The 20,543-nt window shown below is 54.4% G+C and overlaps 1 protein-coding gene across 1 annotated transcript in view; it reads right to left on the reverse strand.

The window, feature by feature from the left end:
• Window positions 1–777: 777 nt before the first annotated feature.
• Window positions 778–20,543, reverse strand: part of MSH4 (mutS homolog 4) — a 53,628-nt gene continuing 33,862 nt past the window's right edge. Inside the window, exons 10-21 of the mRNA XM_078878810.1 lie at window positions 18,957–19,021; window positions 16,953–17,125; window positions 16,429–16,562; window positions 14,019–14,122; window positions 10,049–10,173; window positions 8,478–8,678; window positions 6,695–6,813; window positions 6,110–6,238; window positions 5,523–5,744; window positions 5,162–5,225; window positions 2,304–2,392; window positions 778–1,993 (exon numbers count right to left, since the gene is read on the reverse strand). Of these exons, the coding sequence (XP_078734936.1) occupies window positions 1,799–1,993; window positions 2,304–2,392; window positions 5,162–5,225; window positions 5,523–5,744; window positions 6,110–6,238; window positions 6,695–6,813; window positions 8,478–8,678; window positions 10,049–10,173; window positions 14,019–14,122; window positions 16,429–16,562; window positions 16,953–17,125; window positions 18,957–19,021 (1,620 nt within the window). The 3' untranslated portion in view covers window positions 778–1,798. The remainder of the gene's footprint in view (window positions 1,994–2,303; window positions 2,393–5,161; window positions 5,226–5,522; window positions 5,745–6,109; window positions 6,239–6,694; window positions 6,814–8,477; window positions 8,679–10,048; window positions 10,174–14,018; window positions 14,123–16,428; window positions 16,563–16,952; window positions 17,126–18,956; window positions 19,022–20,543) is intronic.

Below are 20,543 nucleotides of genomic sequence, written 5' to 3' on the forward strand. Positions count from 1 at the left end.
CTCACCTGTACGTGTGAGCGCACACTCACCTGTACGTGTGAGCGCACACTCACCTGTACGTGTGAGCGCACACACACCTGTACGTGTGAGCGCACACACACCTGTACGTGTGAGCACACACACACACCTGTACGTGTGAGCGCACACTCACGGTGAGTCATCATCACTATCATCGTCACCATTGTCATCATCATTGTCAATATCGTCATCGTTATCTTCAGCGTCGTAATCATCATCGTCATCACCATTATCATCGTCATCATCACCATCGTCATCATCGTCGTCGTCATCATCGTCATCATCATCGTCGTCATTAGCTTCGCTCGCCGTTCGTTGTGGAGTTTATCTGAGGATTGAGGGTCAGGCAGCGTAGATGTTGTCCGGCACCGTTCGCTTCGCGAACTCGGCACAGAGCGAACAGCCTAGAGGCAGTGTAGCCACACTTGACGACAGGACTGAGAATGTTTTACTAAACGCGTTGCCTCCACCAAATCGTGTGCGCGCCTCAGTGATAACACACCACACCAGTGAAGAATTGGCACGTTCTGTTTACGTGACAACCCTTCATCCCTTGCTAGTTGGCCGTGTCGGGTGGTGGTGGGTTTTAACGACACATTCATATATTCACGCGTGATCTAAACCAACAAAATCTCTATAACGGACTCAATCGCTCACTCAGCCAGTCGCTCACTCACTCAACCAATCACTCACTCAGTAGCTCAGCTACTCACTCAGTCACTCACTCACTCAATTACTCAATCACTGAGCCAGTTTGACAGCAAACTTTTTGTTTATATATCCAACAACACAGCACGAAATAATATCACCGTCTGGCTAATCAGGACCTCCGTCAGCCTACCCCACACCACTCAATGGTACCCACACGCTTACCCCTCCACTGTAGTGGTGGTGTCGGTGGCATTGGTGGTGATCTGGGCAAAGTCCCATCGGTGAGCTCCTGCGGCAGGCAAGGCTACGTTGGTTGGGTCATGTCGCCCGCATGCCCAGCCACCGCATGCCGAAACAGCTTTTTTTCGGCCGGATCGAGGGGGCTAATCGGGCGCGGCACGGGCTGGAGAAGAGATGGAGTGATGTGGTACAGGAGGACGTGGAGCTGAGTGGACTTGCCGATGACCGGTACCAGCGGTGTCAAGTTTGGCCTCTGTGGAGGAGGCTCGTGAAGGACGCTACTGGGCAGTTGGAGGCAGTCGCCCTCCAGCAACAACGGACGGCGGAGGAGCGACGCTCACAACAACGAGCGGAGCGCCGGGTGGCTAAAGCACAGCAAGTTGGCACAGTAGGGGGCGCAGGTGGTGCATCAGCCAGTCATCTCAGTCAGTTGACCCGTGGCACTTGCTGGGTCTGCCCCGTGACCTCCTGCCAGCAGGCGTTCGACACTTCACGTGGCCTCAAGGTGCACATGGCCTGGCACAAGCGTCGTGGTGACGTCATCGCCACTTAATGGCGAATGGCGGTTGTTGTTGGTGGTAGCATTGGTGGTGGTGGCGTTGGTGGTGGTGTTGGTGGTGTTGGATCGTGGTGGTGGTGTTCAGTTGGTGGTGGTGGTGGTAGCATTCATGGTGGTGGTGGCAGTGGTGATGGTAGCATTGGTGGTGTGGCGTTGGTGGCGGTGGTAGTGGTGGTGAAGTTGGTGGTGTTGTTGTTGTTCAGGTGTTGGTGTTGGCGGTGTTGATTGCGATGTTAGCGGCGGTGGTGGTAGCGGTGGTGGTGGTGTTGTTGTTGGTGTGCAGGTATTGTTGTTGTTCAGGTGTTGTTGTTCAGGTGTTGTTGTTGTTGTTCAGGTGTTGTTGTTGTTGGTGTTGCTGGCGATGTGGTCCAGCTCGTCGAGGTGACGCTGCCGCAGTGACCCCAGGTACATGGCCAGGCCGGCGCCGTCCAGCCGCGAGTGTCGCGCCGCCTGGCCCAGACGCGTCGCCAGGCGGTGCACAGCAGCCCGCAGCAGCACGGGAGCAGAGGTGGCCTGACGCTCCATCTGGGGGGTCGTGGAGGGGTCACGGGGGGGGGGGTCATGGGGGGGTCGTGGGGGGGTCATGAGGGTAGTGGGTGGTAGTGGTGGTAGTGGGGGTAATGGAGGTAGTGGTGGTGGAAGTGGTGGTAGTGGTGGTGGTAGTGGGGGGTAGCGGTCGTAGTGGTTTTAGTGGTGGTAGTGGTGGTAGTGGTGGTAGTAGTGGTGGTGGTGGTGGTGGTAGTGATGGTAGTGGGGGTAGTGGTGGTGGTAGTGGTGGTAGTGGTGGTAGTGGGGTTAGTGGGGGCTAGTGGTGGTAGTGGAGGTGCATCGTTACCCAGCTCTTGACGCCGATCCGTGTGAGCATCTCGGTGGCGTCTTGCAGCAGGGCGGGTGGCAGCGATGACAGAGTGGCCATCTCAAGACCTGGACGCACGGAGAGTGGCCATCAGATGTTGACTACCTCGCCTGGTCTACAGGAGGTCGTGGGTTACACCACGACCATCATCATCACGGTGGCTAGGAGATGTTGACTACCTCGCCTGGTCTACAGGAGGTCGTGGGTTACACCAGACCATCATCATCACGGTGGCTAGGAGATGTTGACTACCTCGCTTGGTCTACAGGAGGTCGTGGGTTACACCACGACCATCATCATCATCATGGTGGCTAGGAGATGTTGACTACCCCACCTGGTCTACAGGAAGTTGTTGGTTACACCACGACCATCATCATCACGGTGGCTAGGATATGTTGACTACCTCGCCTGGTATACAGCAGGTCGTGGGTTACACCACCATCATCATCACGGTGGCTAGGAGATGTTGACTACCTCGCCTGGTCTACAGGAGGTCGTGGGTTACACCAGACCATCATCATCACGGTGGCTAGGAGATGTTGACTACCTCGCCTGGTCTACAGGAGGTCGTGGGTTACACCACGACCATCATCATCACGGTGGCTAGGAGATGTTGACTACCTCGCCTGGTCTACAGGTCGTGGGTTCCACCACCACCATCATCATCATCATGGTGGCTAGGAGATGTTGACTACCTCGCCTGGTCTACAGGAGGTCATGGGTTACACCACCACCATCATCATCATGGTGGCTAGGAAATGTTGACTACCTCGCCTGGTCTACAGGAGGTCGTGGGTTACACCACGAACATCATCATCACGGTGGCTAGGAGATGTTGAATACCTCGCCTGGTCTACAGGAGGTCGTGGGTTACACCACGAACATCATCATTACGGTGGCTAGGAGATGTTGACTACCTCGCCTGGTCTACAGGAGGTCGTGGGCCCCATCACGCCCATCGTCATAACTCACCCACCCACTCACCCATCCATCAAACTCACTCACTCAACAACAACAACCGCCATTCGCCACTAAGTGGCGGTGACGTCACCACGACGCTTGTACCAGGCCATGTGCACCTTGAGGCTGCCACGTGAAGTGTCGAACGCCCGCTGGCACGAGGTCACGGGGCAGACCCAGCAGGTGCCACGGGTCGACTGACAGAGATGACCGAGACGACTGGCTGATGCACCACCTGTGCCCCCTACTGTGCTAACTTGCTGTGCTTTAGCCACCCGGCGCTCCGCTCGTTGTTGTGAGCGTCGCTCCTCCGCCCTCCATTGTTGTTGGAGGGCGACTGCCTCCAACTGCCCAGTAGCAGCGTCCTTCACGAGCCTCCACCACAGAGGCCGATCTTGACACCGCTGGTACCAGTCATCGGCAAGTCCACTCAGCTCCACGTCCTCCTGTACCACATCACTCCATCTCTTCTCTAGCCGATGCCGCGCCCGTTTAGCCCCCTCGATCCAGCCAAACAAAAGCTGTTTAGGCATGCGGTGGCTGGGCATGCGGGCTACATGATCCAGCCAACGCAGCCTTGTCTGCCGGAGGAGCTCACCGATGGGACTTTGCCCAGATCTTTCAAGGATTTGTGAGCTCACACAATCCAGCCTGGTTAAACCCAGGATGGATCGTAGGCAGGCCAGCCTAAATGTTTCTAACCGGCGAAGATTCTTTATTAGGGGGGTCCACGTTTCGCAAGCGTAGAGAAGGGACGAATGACTGTGGCCGAGAAGACCTGAAGCTTCGTGCGGAGCGACAGACCAGGCAGCTTCCACACAGCGTTACGCAACTGATGAAAATATATTGCCGCTTGACTGATTCGGAGTGAGACCTCCGCTGTTAAACCGGAGCCGGTTATGAGCACACTGCCCAGGTATGGGAAACTCTCAACTCTCTCCACAACTGCCCCATCACTGATTGGGAGTTGTGGGGTTGGAGTGTCCGATGGTACAAAATAGCCAGGCAGGTGCTTAGTTTTGGTGGGGTTGATGGTAAGGCCCCACCTCTTAGTGGCACACTCCAGTTTCAGCAGAAGCGCCTCCAACTCCTCCTCTGAATGAGCAGCTATCACCAAATCATCGGCATATATAACGTGGTTGAGCAAATAGGGAGCCATCCCTTGATCGCACCGGGCATCGATCAGCCTCCCATTATATCTGTACCAAATGTAAATTCCCCCAGTACAGCTATTGAAGGTGTACAGGGAATGGCTCTGACTCCCGGCCACGTAGTTTTATCCGGGCCCGCACACACACGTACACACACACACGTACATACGTAGATGTAAACACACACACGTAGACACACACACATACGCGTAAACACACACACGTACACACACACATGTACACACGTAGATGTAAACACACACTTACGTGTAAACACACACACGTACATGTAAACACACACGTACAAACACACACGCGTGTAAACACACACACATACACACACGTACGTGTAAACACACACACACGGACACACACACACACGTACGTGTAAACACACACAGGTACACACACACAGGTACACACACACATGTACACGCACACTCACACACGTACACACACACACGTACACACACGTACACACACACACTCACACGCGCGCCCCGCGTAGTACCGTAGTGTGTGTCCGGCGTGTGCCCCTGCACCAGCGCGTACGTGCACCTCACACGTACACACACAGACACACACACGTACACACTCACACACACACACTCACGTACACACACACTCACACACACGTACACACACGTACACACACGTACACACACGTTCACACACACACGTACACACACAGACACACACACACACGTACACACACACACGTAGTACCGTAGTGCGTGTCCGGCGTGTGCCCCTGCACCAGCGCGTACATGCACCTCACACGTACGTGCACCTCACACGTACACACACAGACACACACACGTACACACTCACACACAGACACACACACGTACACACAGACACACGTACACACACACGTACACACACACACGTACGTACACACTCACACATACACACTCACACAACACACACGTACACTCACACGTACACACACGTACACACACACACGTACACACACTCACACGTACGCACGTACACACACACACGTACACACACACACGTACACACATAGTACCGTAGTGCGTGTCCGGCGTGTGCCCCTGCACCAGCGCGTACGTGCACCTCACACGTGGCACCACTCGCGCGTTGCGCCATCACCGGTGGCTTTACCGGCACCTTCACCACGGCTGGCACCGTCACCACGGCTGGTGCCGGCACCGTGCTGCTGCTGGTGGTGGTGCTGGTGCTGGTGGTTGCGCGTTTCTACCAGGAAGTGGCTGTTGGAGACGTTGGGGTAGAGGGTGGAGAGGTGGCAGAGCTCCAGGTGGTGGGTGGCGAAGATGGTGAACGTCTGGGGGGGGGGGGGGGGGGGGCACAGGGGTGGTGAGTGGTGAGTGTGGTGAGTGTGAGTGGTGAGTGTGAGTGGTGAGTGTGGTGAGGAGCGGTGGGCACCTTGCGCTGCAGGAGACACTCGCACACCGAGTGAGTGGTGAGTGTGAGTGGTGAGTGTAAGTGTGAGTGGTGAGTGTGAGTGGTGAGTGTGGTGAGGAGCGGTGGCCACCTTACGCTGCAGGAGACACTCGCACACCGAGTGAGTGGTGAGTGTGAGTGGTGAGTGTGAGTGGTGAGTGTGAGTGGTGAGTGTGAGTGGTGAGTGTGAGTGGTGAGTGTGAGTGGTGAGTGTGAGTGGTGAGTGTGGTGAGGAGCGGTGGGCACCTTGCGCTGCAGGAGACACTCGCACACCGCGTGACAGATTCCCAGCGCCTCGTGGGCCGCGGTGCCGCGACCGAGTTCGTCGATAATCACCAGCGAGCGGTCGGTGGCCGTGCGAACTATGTAGTTCACCTGGTGTCATGGGGGTCACCGGGGGTCACCCACCCACTCACCCACATACTCACCCACTCACCCACCCACTCACTCAATCACTCACACACCCACCCACTCACCCATCCACTCATCCACCAAATCACTCACCCACCCACCCACACACACACCCACTCACACACCCACTCACATACCCACTCACACACACACCCACTCACACACACACCCACTCACCCACTCACTCACACACCCACTCACACACCCACTCACTCACTTACACACCCACCCACCTACCCAACCAACTACTCAACCACCCACCCACCCACTCACCCACCCACTCACCCACCCATCCACCCACTCACTCAATCACACACACCCACTCACTCACTCACCACCCCCACCCACTCACCACCGCCACCCACTCACCCACCCACTCACTCCCTCACCCACCCACTCAATCACTCACTCCCCGCCCACCTCTCTCATCTCGATGGTGAAGGTGGAGGAGAGAGGCTGGATGTCATCGTCCACGCCAATGCGAGTGAAGATCTGATCAGCGATCCTCACGCAGGCAAAGTCGGCAGGCACGAAGCAACCTGAAGCAGTTGGCAGCACTCAAACACTCACTCACCCACTCACTCACCCACTCACTCACCCACTCACTCACTCACCCACTCACCCACTCACTCGCCCATCCACTCACCCACCCACTCACTCACTCACCCACCCACCCACCCACCTACCCACTCACCCACTCACTAACCCACCCACCCACTCACCCACCCACCTACTCCCTCACTCACCCACTCACTCACCCACTCACCCACTCACTCGCCCACCCACTCACCCACCCACTCACCACTCACTCACCCATCCACTCACCCACCCACCCACTCACCCACCCACGCCACTCACTCACTTACCCACCCACCCACCTACCCACTCACCCACTCACATCACCCACTCACTCACCCACTCACCCACCCACCCACTCACCCACCCACCCATCCACTCACCCACCCCACTCACCAACCCACCCACTCACTCACCCACCCACCCACCTACCCACTCACCCACTCACTCACCCACTCACTCGCCCACTCACCCGCTCACTCACTCGCCCACCCACCCACCACCCACCCACCCACCCACCCACTCCCACCCACCCACCCACCCACTCACCACTCACCCACCCACCCACCCACTCACCCACCCACCCACTCACCCACCCACCCACTCACCCACCCACCCACGCCACCCCCTCACCCACTCACCCACCCACCCACCCACTCACTCACTCCCACACCCACCCCACCCACCCACCCACACCACTCACCCACCCACCCACTCACCCACCCACTCACCCACCCACCCACCCACCCCTCACCACCCCACCCACCCACCCACTCACTCACTCACCCACCCCCCCACCCACCCACCCACCCACTCACCCACACCACTCACCCACCCACTCACCCACCCCACCAACTCACACACCCACCCACCCACTCACTCACACCCCCCACTCACTCACCCACCCACCTCACCCACCCACTCACTCCCACCCACACCAACTCACTCACCCACTCACTCACCCACACACTCACCCACCCAACCACCCACCCACTCCACCCACCCACCACACTCACTCACCCACCCACCCACCACTCACCCACCCACCCACTCACCCACCCACCCACCCACTCACCCACCCACCCACTCACCCACCCACCCACCCCCTCACCCACTCACCCACCCACCCACCCACTCACTCACTCACTCACCCACCCCCCCACCCACCCACCCACCCACTCACCCACCCACCCACTCACCCACCCACTCACCCACCCACCCACCCCCTCACCCACCCACCCACCCACTCACTCACTCACCCACCCCCCCACCCACCCACCCACTCACTCACCCACCCACTCACTCACCCACTCACCCACCCACCAACTCACACACCCACCCACCCACTCACCCACCCACTCACTCACCCACCCACCCACCCACCCACCCACCCACTCACCCACCCACCCACTCACTCACTCACTCACCCACCCAACAACCCACCCACCCACCAACTCACACACCCACCCACCCCCTCACCCACCCACTCACCCACCCACCCACTCACCCACCCCCTCACCCACCCACCCACCCAACCACTCACGCACCCACCCACCCACTCACCCACCCACTCACCCACCCACTCACTCACCCACCCACCCACTCACTCACTCACCCACCCACTCACCGATCTGCGCCATCACCTGGCAGAGCGCCACCTGCCTCAGCAGCGTGGACTTGCCGCTGTTGTTGGGCCCGGTGACGATGAGGAAGTTGGAGGCGTCTGACAGGAAGACGTCGTTGGGCACCAGCGGCCAGCCCAGCACCCGCTCCAGGATGGGGTGGCGAGTCCCCTTGAGCGCCAGCGTGTCGGAGAAGTCCGGACGCACTGCAGCTCACCCCAGACAGCGAGGGGGGGGGGGGGGGCACGGGGGGGGGGGGCACGGTGGGGGGAGGTCACGGGGGGGGGGGAGGTCACGGGGGGAGGTCACGGGGGGGGAGGTCGCAGGGAGGGGGGGAGGTCACGGGGTGGGAGGTCACGGGGGGGAGGTCACAGGGAGGGGGAGGGAGGTCACGGGGTGGGAGGTCACGGGGGGAGGTCACGGGGGTAGAGGTCACGGGGGGGAGGTCACGGGGGGAGGTCACGGGGTGGGAGGTCACAGGGGGGAGGTCACGGGGGGGGAGGGAGGTCAGGCGGGTGGAGGTCACGGGTGGGGGGAGGTAACGGGGGGGAGGTCACGGGGGGGGGGGGAGGTCACGGGGGTGGAGGTCACGGGGGGTAGAGGTCACGGGGGTCACACGGGGTCCCCTAGGGAGGGTGTCACCCCACCACAACAAAACTAGAAGTGATTTTACCCCTCGAGAGGTTAAGTCACCTCTTGGTGCTGTTGTTGGCATCACCGTCACCGTCATCGTCATCATCACCGTCATCATCATCAACATCGTCATCATCATCATCATCACCATAATCGTCACCATCATCATCATCAACATCGTCATCATCATCACCATCATCATCACCATAATCATCACCATCATCACCAACATCGTCATCATCATCACCATCATCGTCATCATAATCGTCACCATCATCATAATCATCGTCACCATCATCATCATCATCACCATCATCATCGTCACCATCATCATCAACATCGTCACCGTCATCATCGTCATCAACATCAGAATCATCATCACCATCGTCACCATCATCATCACCATCTTCACCATCATCACCATCGTCAACATCATCATCATCACCATCATCATCGTCATCACCATCATCATCGTCATCATCATCACCATTATCGTCATCATCATCATCGTCATCATCACCATTATCGTCACCATCATTACCATCATCATCATCATCACCGTCATCGGCACCAAAATCATCACCATCGTCATCATCATCACCATCATCATCGTCATCAACAACATCAGAATCATCATCACCATCGGAGGTCAAGGGACAGACTCAGGTGCCATGGATTTATTGTTGTGCCAGGCTAGGTGCATGAGGAGGTCTAGAGACAGACCTAAGTACCAGCAGCATGGACACCGCTTATAGAGACACAATGTCCTACATCATTCTCCCACTCACTCACCCACCCACCCACCCACTAACCCACACACCCACTCACCCCCTCACCCACTCACTCACTCACCCACCCACCCACTCACTCACCCACTCACCTACTCACTCTCCCACTCACCCACCCACCCACTCACCCACTCACCCACCCACCCACCGCGTACCGGACTTGGTGAGCGTGGTGCGGTGAGCGAACGCCAGCAGCATGTCCACCATAGACACGGCGTCACCAAGCCGGTACAGACACACCATGTCCCCACGGACCTCCGCAAACAGCTTGGACAGCACCCTGGGCATGCAGACAGAGTGGGGGTCAGTATAGTAGTGTAGTGTATAGTGTAGTGTGTATAGTGTAGTGTATAGTGTAGTGTGTAGTAGTGTATAGTGTAGTGTATAGTGTAGTGTGTAGTAGTGTATATTGTAGTGTGTAGTAGTGTGTAGTGTAGTGTATAGTAGTGTAGTGTGTAGTAGTGTATAGTGTAGTGTGTAGTAGTGTATAGTGTAGTGTATAATGTAGTGTATAGTGTAGTGTATAGTAGTGTAGTGTATAGTGTAGTGTGTAGTAGTGTATAGTGTAGTGTGTAGTAGTGTAGTGTGCAGTAGTGTATTGTGTAGTGTATAGTGTAGTGTGTAGTAGTGTATAGTGTAGTGTATAGCGTAGTGTGCAGTAGTGTATAGTGTAGTGTGTAGTAGTGTAGTGTAGTGTGTAGTAGTGTATTGTGTAGTGTATAGTGTAGTGTGTAGTAGTGTATAGTGTAGTGTATAGTGTAGTGTGTGTGTAGTGTATAGTGTAGTAGTGTAGTAGTATAGTGTAGTGTATAGTGTAGTGTGTAGTAGTGTATAGTGTAGTGTGTAGTAGTGTAGTGTATAGTGTAGTGTAGTGTAAAGTGTAGTGTATAGTGTAGTGTATAGTGTAGTGTGTTGTAGTGTATAGTGTAGTGTATAGTGTAGTGTGTAGTGTAGTGTGTAGTAGTGTATATTGTAGTGTGTAGCAGAGGTGGGACAAAGTCATTGTTATGCAAGTCCAAGTCGAGTCGCAAGTCATCAAATTCATGACTCGAGTCTGACTCGAGTCCAAGTCACATGACTCGAGTCCACATCTCATAGGTGGGACAAAGTCATTGTTATGCAAGTCCAAGTCGAGTCGCAAGTCATCAAATTCATGACTCGAGTCTGACTCGAGCCCAAGTCACATGACTCGAGTCCACACCTCTGGTGTGTAGTGTATAGTAGTGTAGTGTATAGTGTAGTGTGTAGCAGTGTATAGTGTAGTGTATAGTGTAGTGTGTAATAGTGCATAGTGTAGTGTATAATGTAGTGTATAGTAGTGTAGTGTATAGTAGTGTAGTGTATAGTGTAGTAGTGTATAGTGTAGTGTATAGTGTAGTGTGTAGTAGTGTAGTGTATAGTGTAGTGTAGAGTGTAGTAGTGTTGTGTATAGTGTTGTGTATAGTGTAGTGTATAGTGTAGAGTGTAATAGTGTAGTGTATAGTGTAGTGTATAGTGTAGAGTGTAGTAGTGTATAGTGTAGTGTATAGTGTAGTGTGTAGTGTAGTGTATAGTGTAGTGTATAGTTTAGTGTATAGTGTAGTGTGTAGTGTAGTGTGTAGTGTATAGTGTAGTGTATAGTGTAGTGTGTTGTAGTGTATAATGTAGTGTATAGTGTAGTGTATAGTAGTGTAGTGTATAGTAGTGTAGTGTACAGTGTAGTGTATAGTGTAGTGTGTAGTAGTGTATAGTGTAGTAGTGTAGTGTATTGTGTAGTGTATAGTGTAGTGTGTAGTAGTGTATAGTGTAGTGTATAGTAGTGTATAGTGTAGTGTATAGTGTAGTAGTGTATAGTGTAGTGTAATGTAGGGTAGTGTATAGTAGTGTAGTGTATAGTGTAGTGTGTAGTAGTGTATAGTGTAGTGTGTAGTAGTGTATTGTGTAGTGTATAGTGTAGTGTGTAGTAGTGTAGTGTAGTGTGTAGTAGTGTATTGTGTAGTGTATAGTGTAGTGTGTAGTAGTGTATAGTGTAGTGTATAGTGTAGTGTGTGTGTAGTGTATAGTGTAGTAGTATAGTGTATAGTGTAGTGTATAGTGTAGTGTGTAGTAGTGTATAGTGTAGTGTAGTGTGTAGCAGTGTAGTGTATAGTGTAGTGTGTAGTGTAGTGTGTAGTGTATAGTGTAGTGTATAGTGTAGTGTGTAGTAGTGTATAGTGTAGTGTATAGTGTAGTGTGTAGTAGTGTATAGCGTAGTGTGTAGTGTAGTGTGTAGTAGTGTATATTGTAGTGTGTAGTGTATAGTAGTGTAGTGTATAGTGTAGTGTGTAGTAGTGTATAGTGTAGTGTGTAATAGTGCATAGTGTAGTGTATAGTGTAGTGTAGTGTGTAGTAGTGTAGTGTATAGTAGTGTAGTGTATAGTGTAGTGTGTAGTAGTGTATAGTGTAGTAGTGTATAGTGTAGTGTGTAGTAGTGTATTGTGTAGTGTGTAGTGTAGTGTATAGTATAGTGTAGAGTGTAGTAGTGTAGTGTACAGTGTAGTGTATAGTGCCGTGTATAGTGTAGAGTGTAGTAGTGTATAGTGTAGTGTATAGTTTAGTGTATAGTGTAGTGTGTAGTGTAGTGTGTAGTGTATAGTGTAGTGTGTTGTAGTGTATAGTGTAGTGTAGTAGTGTATAGTGTAGTGTGTAGTAGTGTGTAGTAGTGTATAGTGTAGTGTATAGTGTAGTGTATAGTGTATTGTATAGTGTAGTGTGTAGTGTAGTGTGTAGTAGTGTATAGTGTAGTGTGTAGTAGTGTATAGTGTCGTGTATAATGCAGTGTATAGTGTAGTGTATAGTAGTGTAGTGTATAGTAGTGTAGTGTATAGTGTAGTGTGTAGTAGTGTATAGTGTAGTGTGTAGTAGTGTAGTGTAGTGTGTAATAGTGTAGTGTGTAGTGTAGTGTGTAGTAGTGTATAGTGTAGTGTGTAGTAGTGTATAGTGTAGTGTGTAGTAGTGTATAGTGTAGTGTGTAGTGTAGTGTTTAGTGTAGTGTAGAGTGTAGTAGTGTAGTGTATAGTGTCGTGTATAGTGTAGTGTATAGTGTAGTGTGTAGTAGTGTATAGTGTAGTGTATAGTGTAGTAGTGTAGTGTATAGTGTAGTGTGTAGTGTGTAGTGTAGTGTGTATAGTGTAGTGTATAGTTTAGTGTATAGTGTAGTGTATAGTGTAGTAGTGTATAGTGTAGTGTAGTGTGTATAGTGTAGTGTAGTGTGTATAGTGTAGTGTATAGTAGTGTAGTGTGTAGTAGTGTAGTGTATAGTAGTGTATAGTGTAGTGTATAGTGTAGTGTGTAGTAGTGTATAGTGTAGTGTAGTGTATAGTGTAGTGTATAGTAGTGTAGTGTGTAGTGTAGTGTATAGTGTAGTGTAGAGTGTAGTGTGTAGTAGTGTATAGTGTAGTGTATATTGTAGTGTATAGTGTAGTGTGTAGTGTAGTGTATATTGTAGTGTATAGTGTAGTGTGTAGTAGTGTATAGTATAGTGTGTAGTGTATAGTGTAGTGTAGTGTATAGTGTAGTGTATAGTGTAGTGTACAGTGTAGTGTACAGTGTAGTGTATAGTGTAGTGTATAATAGTGTATAGTGTATAGTGTAGTGTGTAGTAGTGTATAGTGTAGTGTGTAGTAGTGTGTAGTGTAGTGTATAGTGTAGTGTGTAGTAGTGTAGTGTGTAGTAGTGTAGTGTATAGTGTAGTGTATAGTGTAGTGTATAGTGTAGTGTATAGTGTAGTGTATAGTGTAGTGTATAGTAGTGTAGTGTATAGTGTAGTGTGTAGTGTAGTGTATAGTAGTGTAGTGTATAGTGTAGTGTATAGTGTAGTGTAGAGTGTAGTGTGTAGTAGTGTATAGTGTAGTGTATATTGTAGTGTAGTGTGTAGTGTATAGTGTAGTGTATAGTGAAGTGTGTAGTAGTGTATAGTATAGTGTGTAGTGTATAGTGTAGTGTATAGTGTAGTGTATAGTGTAGTGTATAATAGTGTATAGTGTAGTGTATAGTGTAGTGTATAGTGTAGTGTAGTGTATAGTAGTGTATAGTGTAGTGTAGTGAGTCGTGGGACAGATGGAGATGATCCACCACGCTCTGCCTGGGGTAGGGGGGGTCCCTCACACGTTGGACATGAGGTAGATCTCCTCCACGGCCTCCTGACTGCGGCAGTTCAGCCTCATGAGGTCCATGGTGGTGAAGCTGAGGCGGTTCCCACGTTTACTCACCTGGTGAGTGAGGGGTGGTGAGGGGTGGGGTGAGTGGTGGTGAGCGGTGGTGGTGAGTGGTGGGGTGAGTGGTGGTGAGTGGTGGTGAGTGTGGTGGGGGGAGTGGTGGTGAGTGGTGGTGAGTGTGGTGGGGTGATTGGTGGGGTGAGTGGTGGTGAGTGGTGGTGAGTGATGGTGGTGAGTGGTGGGGTGAGTGGTGGTGAGTGTGGTGGGGTGAGTGGTGGTGAGTGGTGGTAAGTGGTGGTGAGTGGTGGTGGTGAGTGGTGGGGTGAGCGGTGGTGAGTGGTGGTGAGTGTGGTGGGGTGAGTGGTGGTGAGTGGTGGTGGTGAAGCTGAGGCGGTTCCCACGTTTACTCACCTGGGGGGTGAGGGGTGAGTGAGGGGTGAGTGAGTGGTGGGGTGAGTAGTGGGGTGAGTGGTGGGTGAGTGGTGGTGAGGGGTGGTGAGTGGTGGTGAGGGGTGTGGTGAGTGGTGGGGTGAGTGGTGGTGAGTGGTGGTGAGTGAGGGGTGGGGTGAGTGGTGGGGTGAGTGGTGGTGAGTGGTGGTGTGAGGTGTGGGGTGAGTGGTGGTGATGGGGGTGAGGGGTGGGGTGAGTGGTGGGTTGAGTGGTGGGGTGAGTGGTGGTGAGTGGTGGGGTGATTGAGGGGTGGGGTGAGTGGTGGGGTAAGTGGTGGGGTGAGTGGTGGGGTGAGTGGGGTGAGGGGTGAGACTCACACAGTCTATGAGTCTCTGTGTGGTGAGTCTATGGGTCTCTGTGTGGTGAGTCGATGGGTCTCTGTGTGGTGAGTCTATGGGTTTCTGTGTGGTGAATCTGTGGGTCTCTGTGTGGTGAGTTTATGGGTCTCTGTATGGTGAGTCTGTGGGTCTCTGTGTGGTGAGTCTATGGGTCTCTGTGTGATGAGTCTATGGGTCTCTGTGTGATGAGTCTATGGGTCTCTATGATGAGTCTATGGGTCTCTATGATGAGTCTATGTGTCTCTGTGTGGTGAGTCTATGAGTCTGTGTGATGAGTCTGTGGGTCTCTATGATGAGTCTATGGGTTTATGTGTGGTGAGTCTGTGGGTCTCTGTGTGGTGAGTCTGTGGGTCTCTATGATGAGTCTACGGGTCTCTGTGTGATGAGTCTATGGGTCACTGTGTGGTGAGTCTATGGGTCACTGTGTGGTGAGTCTATGGGTCTCTGTGTGATGAGTCTATGGGTCTCTGTGTGGTGAGTATGTGGGTCTCTATGAAGAGTCTACGGGTCTCTGTGTGATGAGTATATGGGTCATTGTGTGGTGAGTCTATGGGTCACTGTGTGGTGAGTCTATGGGTCTCTGTGTGATGAGTCTATGGGTCTCTGTGTGATGAGTCTATGGGTCTCTATGATGAGTCTGTGGGTCTCTATGATGAGTCTGTGGGTCTCTATGATGAGTCTATGGGTCTATGTGTGGTGAGTCTGTGGGTCTCTGTGTGGTGAGTCTGTGGGTCTCTATGATGAGTCTATGGGTCTCTGTGTGATGAGTCTATGGGTCACTGTGTGGTGAGTCTATGGGTCACTGTGTGGTGAGTCTATGGGTCTCTGTGTGATGAGTCTATGGGTCTCTGTGTGGTGAGTCTGTGGGTCTCTATGAAGAGTCTACGGGTCTCTGTGTGATGAGTCTATGGGTCATTGTGTGGTGAGTCTATGGGTCACTGTGTGGTGAGTCTATGGGTCACTGTGTGGTGAGTCTATGGGTCTCTGTGTGATGAGTATTTGGGTCTCTGTGTGATGAGTCTATGGGTCTCTGTGTGGTGAGTCTGTGTGTGTGTGGTGAGTCTATGGGTCTCTATGATGAATCTATGGGTCTCTCTGTGGTGAGTCTATGGGTCTCTATGATGAGTCTATGGGTCCCCGTGTGATGAGTCTATGGGTCTCTGTGTGATGAGTCTATGTGTCTCTGTGTGGTGAGTCTGTGGGTCTCTATGATGAGTCTATGGGTCCCCGTGTGATGAGTCTATGGGTCTCTGTGTGATGAGTCTACGGGTCGCTGTGTGATGAGTCTATGGGTCATTGTGTGGTGAGTCTATGGGTCACTGTATGGTGAGTCTATGGGTCTCTGTGTGATGAGTCTATGGGTCTCTGTGTGATGAGTCTATGGGTCTCTGTGTGGTGAGTCTGTGTGTGTGTGGTGAGTCTATGGGTCTCTATAATGAGTCTATGGGTCTCTCTGTGGTGAGTCTATGGGTCTCTATGATGAGTCTATGGGTCACTGTGTGGTGAGTCTATGGGTCTCTATGATGAGTCTATGGGTCTCTATGATGAGTCTATGGGTCTCTGTGTGGTGACCTTGATGAAGACCTCTGGCAGGCGCTGTTTGGGCTGCAGGCAGTGAGCGGGCGTCTGGATGTAGAAGCCGCGCACGGCGCTGTAGCTCATGGACATGGGCAGGTTGTGAATCTCGGACAGCTGCTTGATGATCTCTGGGAGAGAGAATGGGCAGGGGGCAGAGGGGGGGGGAGATTATAATGGAACCCACGACCTCCTGCCTACCAGGCGAGGTAGTTGACAGCTCATAGCCACCGTGACGATGACGACGATGATGATGATGAAACCCACGACTTCCTGCCTACCAGGCTAGGTAGTCGACATCTCATAGACACCGTGACGATGAGGATGATGATGGTGGTGGAACCCACGACCTCCTGCGTACCAGGCGAGGTAGTTGACATCTCATAGCCACCGCGACAATGACGACGATGAAAGAGACACGCAAACTCCGAACGTACGACAGCAAGGCAGTAGACGAAGAGAGGAAGAGAAACAAAGACGGCCGGGGGGGGGAGGGTGGTGGTGGGTGAGCGGTGCCGTGCCTTCGATGTCTCCGACGGCCTCGGAGAGGATGCGCCGAGCGAGGTCCAGGAAGCCGTTGAGGCCGGACCGCACCACGTGGCAGCGCCGCGTCCGGGCCGAGAGGAGGTTCCCCTTGCGGAGGGGAAGATCGTCGGTGAGCACGGCGCGCAGCCTGTCCAGGATCGCAAGGAACCTGGCACGGGCACGGGGACGCGGGCGGGGGAGGGAGGAGACGCGGTGATGGTGGTGTCACCAACGCCATCGACAACGCCGCCAACAACAACACCCACTAAACAACACCACCACCAACTTCACCACAACCACCACCACTGCTAACACCCACTGCAAAATAACTCCACCACCAACTTCACCACAACCACCACCACCGCCTGAACACCACCACCAACAACTTCACCACAACGACCACCACCGCTAACACCCACTGAACAACAACACCACCACCAACTTCACCACCAACTTCACCACCACCGCTAACACCCACTGAACACCACCACCACCAACTTCACCACCACTACCACGATCCACCAGCAACACCACCAACACCACCACCAACGCCACACCACCAATCCTGCCATCACCACTGCCACCACCACCATGAATGCAACCACCACCGCCACCAACTGAACACCACCACCACCACCACGATCCAACACCACCAACACCACCACCACTGCCACCAACGCCACCACCACCAATGCTACCACTAACAACAACCGCCATTCGCCACCGGGCCGCGTGCACCTTGAGGCTGCCTCGTGAAGTGTCGAACGCCCGCTGGCAGGAGGTCACTCCCTCACTCACCCACTCAATCACCCACTCACTAACCCATGCCCCAACTCACTAAACAACCCATCCACCCACTCACCCACCCACCCACGCACGCAACAACAACAACCGCCATTCGCCACTAAGTTGGGGTTGACGTCACCACGACGCTTGTGCCGGGCCGCGTGCACCTTGAGGCTGCCACGTGAAGTGTCGAACGCCCGCTGGCAGGAGGTCACGGGGCAGACCCAGCAGGTGCCGCGGGTCGAATGATTGAGATGACCGAGATGACTGGCTGATGCACCACCTGTGCCCACTACTGTGTCAACTCGCTGTGCTTTAGCCACCTGGCGCTCCGCTTGTTGTTGTGAGCGTCGCTCCTCCGCCATCCGTTGTTGTTGGAGGGTGACTGCCTCCAACTGCACAGTAGCGTCCTTCACGAGCCTCCTCCACAGAGGCCGATCTTGACACCGCTGGTACCAGTCATCGGCAAGTCCACTCAGCTCCACATCCTCCTGTACCACATCACTCCATCTCTTCTCTAGGCCTCTCGATCCGGCCGAACAAAAGCTGTTTAGGCATGCGGTGACTGGGCATGCGGGCTACATGACCCAGCCAACGCAGCCTTGCCTGCCGGAGGAACTCACCAATGGGACTTTGTCCAGATCTTTCAAGGATTTGTGAGCTCCTCACACAATCCAGCCTGGTTAAACCCACCCCCACCACCACCACTACCACCAAGCCAACCCCCACCACCACCACTACCTCCACCACCACCACCACCACCAACCCCACCACCACCCCCACCACCACCACTACCACCACCACCACCTCCACCACCCCCACCAACCCCACCACCAACCCAACCACCACCTCCACCACCACCACCACCCACACCACCACCTCCACCACCACCACCCCCACTACCACCACCACCTCCATCACCACCACCTCCACCACCACCACCTCCACAACCCCCACCAACCCCACCACCACCTCCACCACCACCAACCCCACCACCAACCCCACCACCACCTCCACCACCACCACCCCCACCACCACCTCCACCACCACCCCCACCACCACCACCTCCACCACCACCACCACCTCCACCACCACTACCACCACCACCACCTCCACCACCACCACCCCCACCAGCCTCGTCACCTCCACCACCACCACCTCCACCATCACCACTCCCACCCCCACCACCACCCCCACCACCACCACCTCGTCACCTGCAGTCCAACAGGGAGCTGTGGTAGGCTGTCAGCAGCGGCGTCTTGCAGGGGCTGAGCGCTCGCTGGGAACACAGCAGAGAGAGGTGAGAGGTGAGGGTCACTCACCACTCACACTCACCACTTGCTGGGAACACAACAGGCAGGGGAGAGAGAGGTGAGGGTCACTCACCACTCACACTCACCACTCATCTCACCACTCACACTTACCACTTGCTGGGAACACAGCAGAGGAGAGAGGTGAGGGTCACTCACCACTCACCTAACCACTCACCACCACTCACACTCACCACTCGCTGGGAACACAGCAGAGAGAGGTGAGGGTCACTCACCACTCTCACTCACCACTCACACTCACCACTCACTACTCACCACTCACCTCACCACTCACTACTCGCCACCCACCACTCACCACTCGCTGGGAACACAGCAGAGAGAGGTGAGGGTCACTCACCACTCACACTCACCACTCGCTGGGAACACAGCAGACAGGGGAGAGAGAGGTGAGGGTCACTCACCACTCACCTCACCACTCACCACTCGCTGGGAACACAGCAGACAGGGGAGAGAGGTGAGGGTCACTCACCACTCACCTCACCACTCACACTCACCACTCACACTCACCACTCACACTCACCTCACCACGCACATTCACCACTCACACTCACCACTCACACTCACTACTCACTACTCACCAGTCACCACTCACCTCACCCCCCAGCGGCAGCTGTCTCTGTGTGTGAGTCCCCCCAGCGGCAGCTGTCTCTGTGTATGAGTCCCCCCAGAGGCAGCTGTCTCTGTGTGTGAGTCTGGGGGGGTCCCCCCAGCGGCAGCTGTCTCTGCGTGTGAGTCTGGGGGGGTCCCCCCAGCGGCAGCTGTCTCTGTGTGTGAGTCTGGGGGGGTCCCCCCAGCGGCAGCTGTCTCTGTGTGTGAGTCTGAGGGGGTCCCCCCAGCGGCAGCTGTCTCTGCGTGTGAGTCTGGGGGGGGGTCCCTCCAGCGGCAGCTGTCCCTGTGTGTGAGTCCCCTCAGCGGAAGCTGTCTCTGTGTGTGAGCCTGGGGGGTCCCCCCAGCTGCAGCTGTCTCTGCGTGTGAGTCTGAGGGGATCCCCCCAGCGGCAGCTGTCTCTGTGTGTGAGTCTGAGGGGGTCCCCCCAGCGGCAGCTGTCTCTGTGTGTGAGTCTGGGGGTCCCCCCAGCGGCAGCTGTCTCTGTGTGTGAGTCTGAGGGGTCCCCCCAGCGGCAGCTGTCTCTGTGTGTGAGTCTGAGGGGTCCCCCCCAGCGGCAGCTGTCTCTGTGTGTGAGTCTGAGGGGTCCCCCCAGCGGCAGCTGTCTCTGTGTGTGAGTCTGGGGGTCCCCCCAGCGGCAGCTGTCTCTGTGTGTGAGTCTGAGGGGATCCCCCCAGCGGCAGCTGTCTCTGTGTGTGAGCCTGGGGGGTCCCCCCAGCTGCAGCTGTCTCTGCGTGTGAGTCTGAGGGGATCCCCCCAGCGGCAGCTGTCTCTGTGTGTGAGTCTGAGGGGGTCCCCCCAGCGGCAGCTGTCTCTGTGTGTGAGTCTGGGGGTCCCCCCAGCGGCAGCTGTCTCTGTGTGTGA

This window comes from Lampetra fluviatilis, chromosome 52 (assembly GCF_964198595.1).
Source record: "Lampetra fluviatilis chromosome 52, kcLamFluv1.1, whole genome shotgun sequence".
NCBI lineage: Eukaryota > Metazoa > Chordata > Hyperoartia > Petromyzontiformes > Petromyzontidae > Lampetra > Lampetra fluviatilis.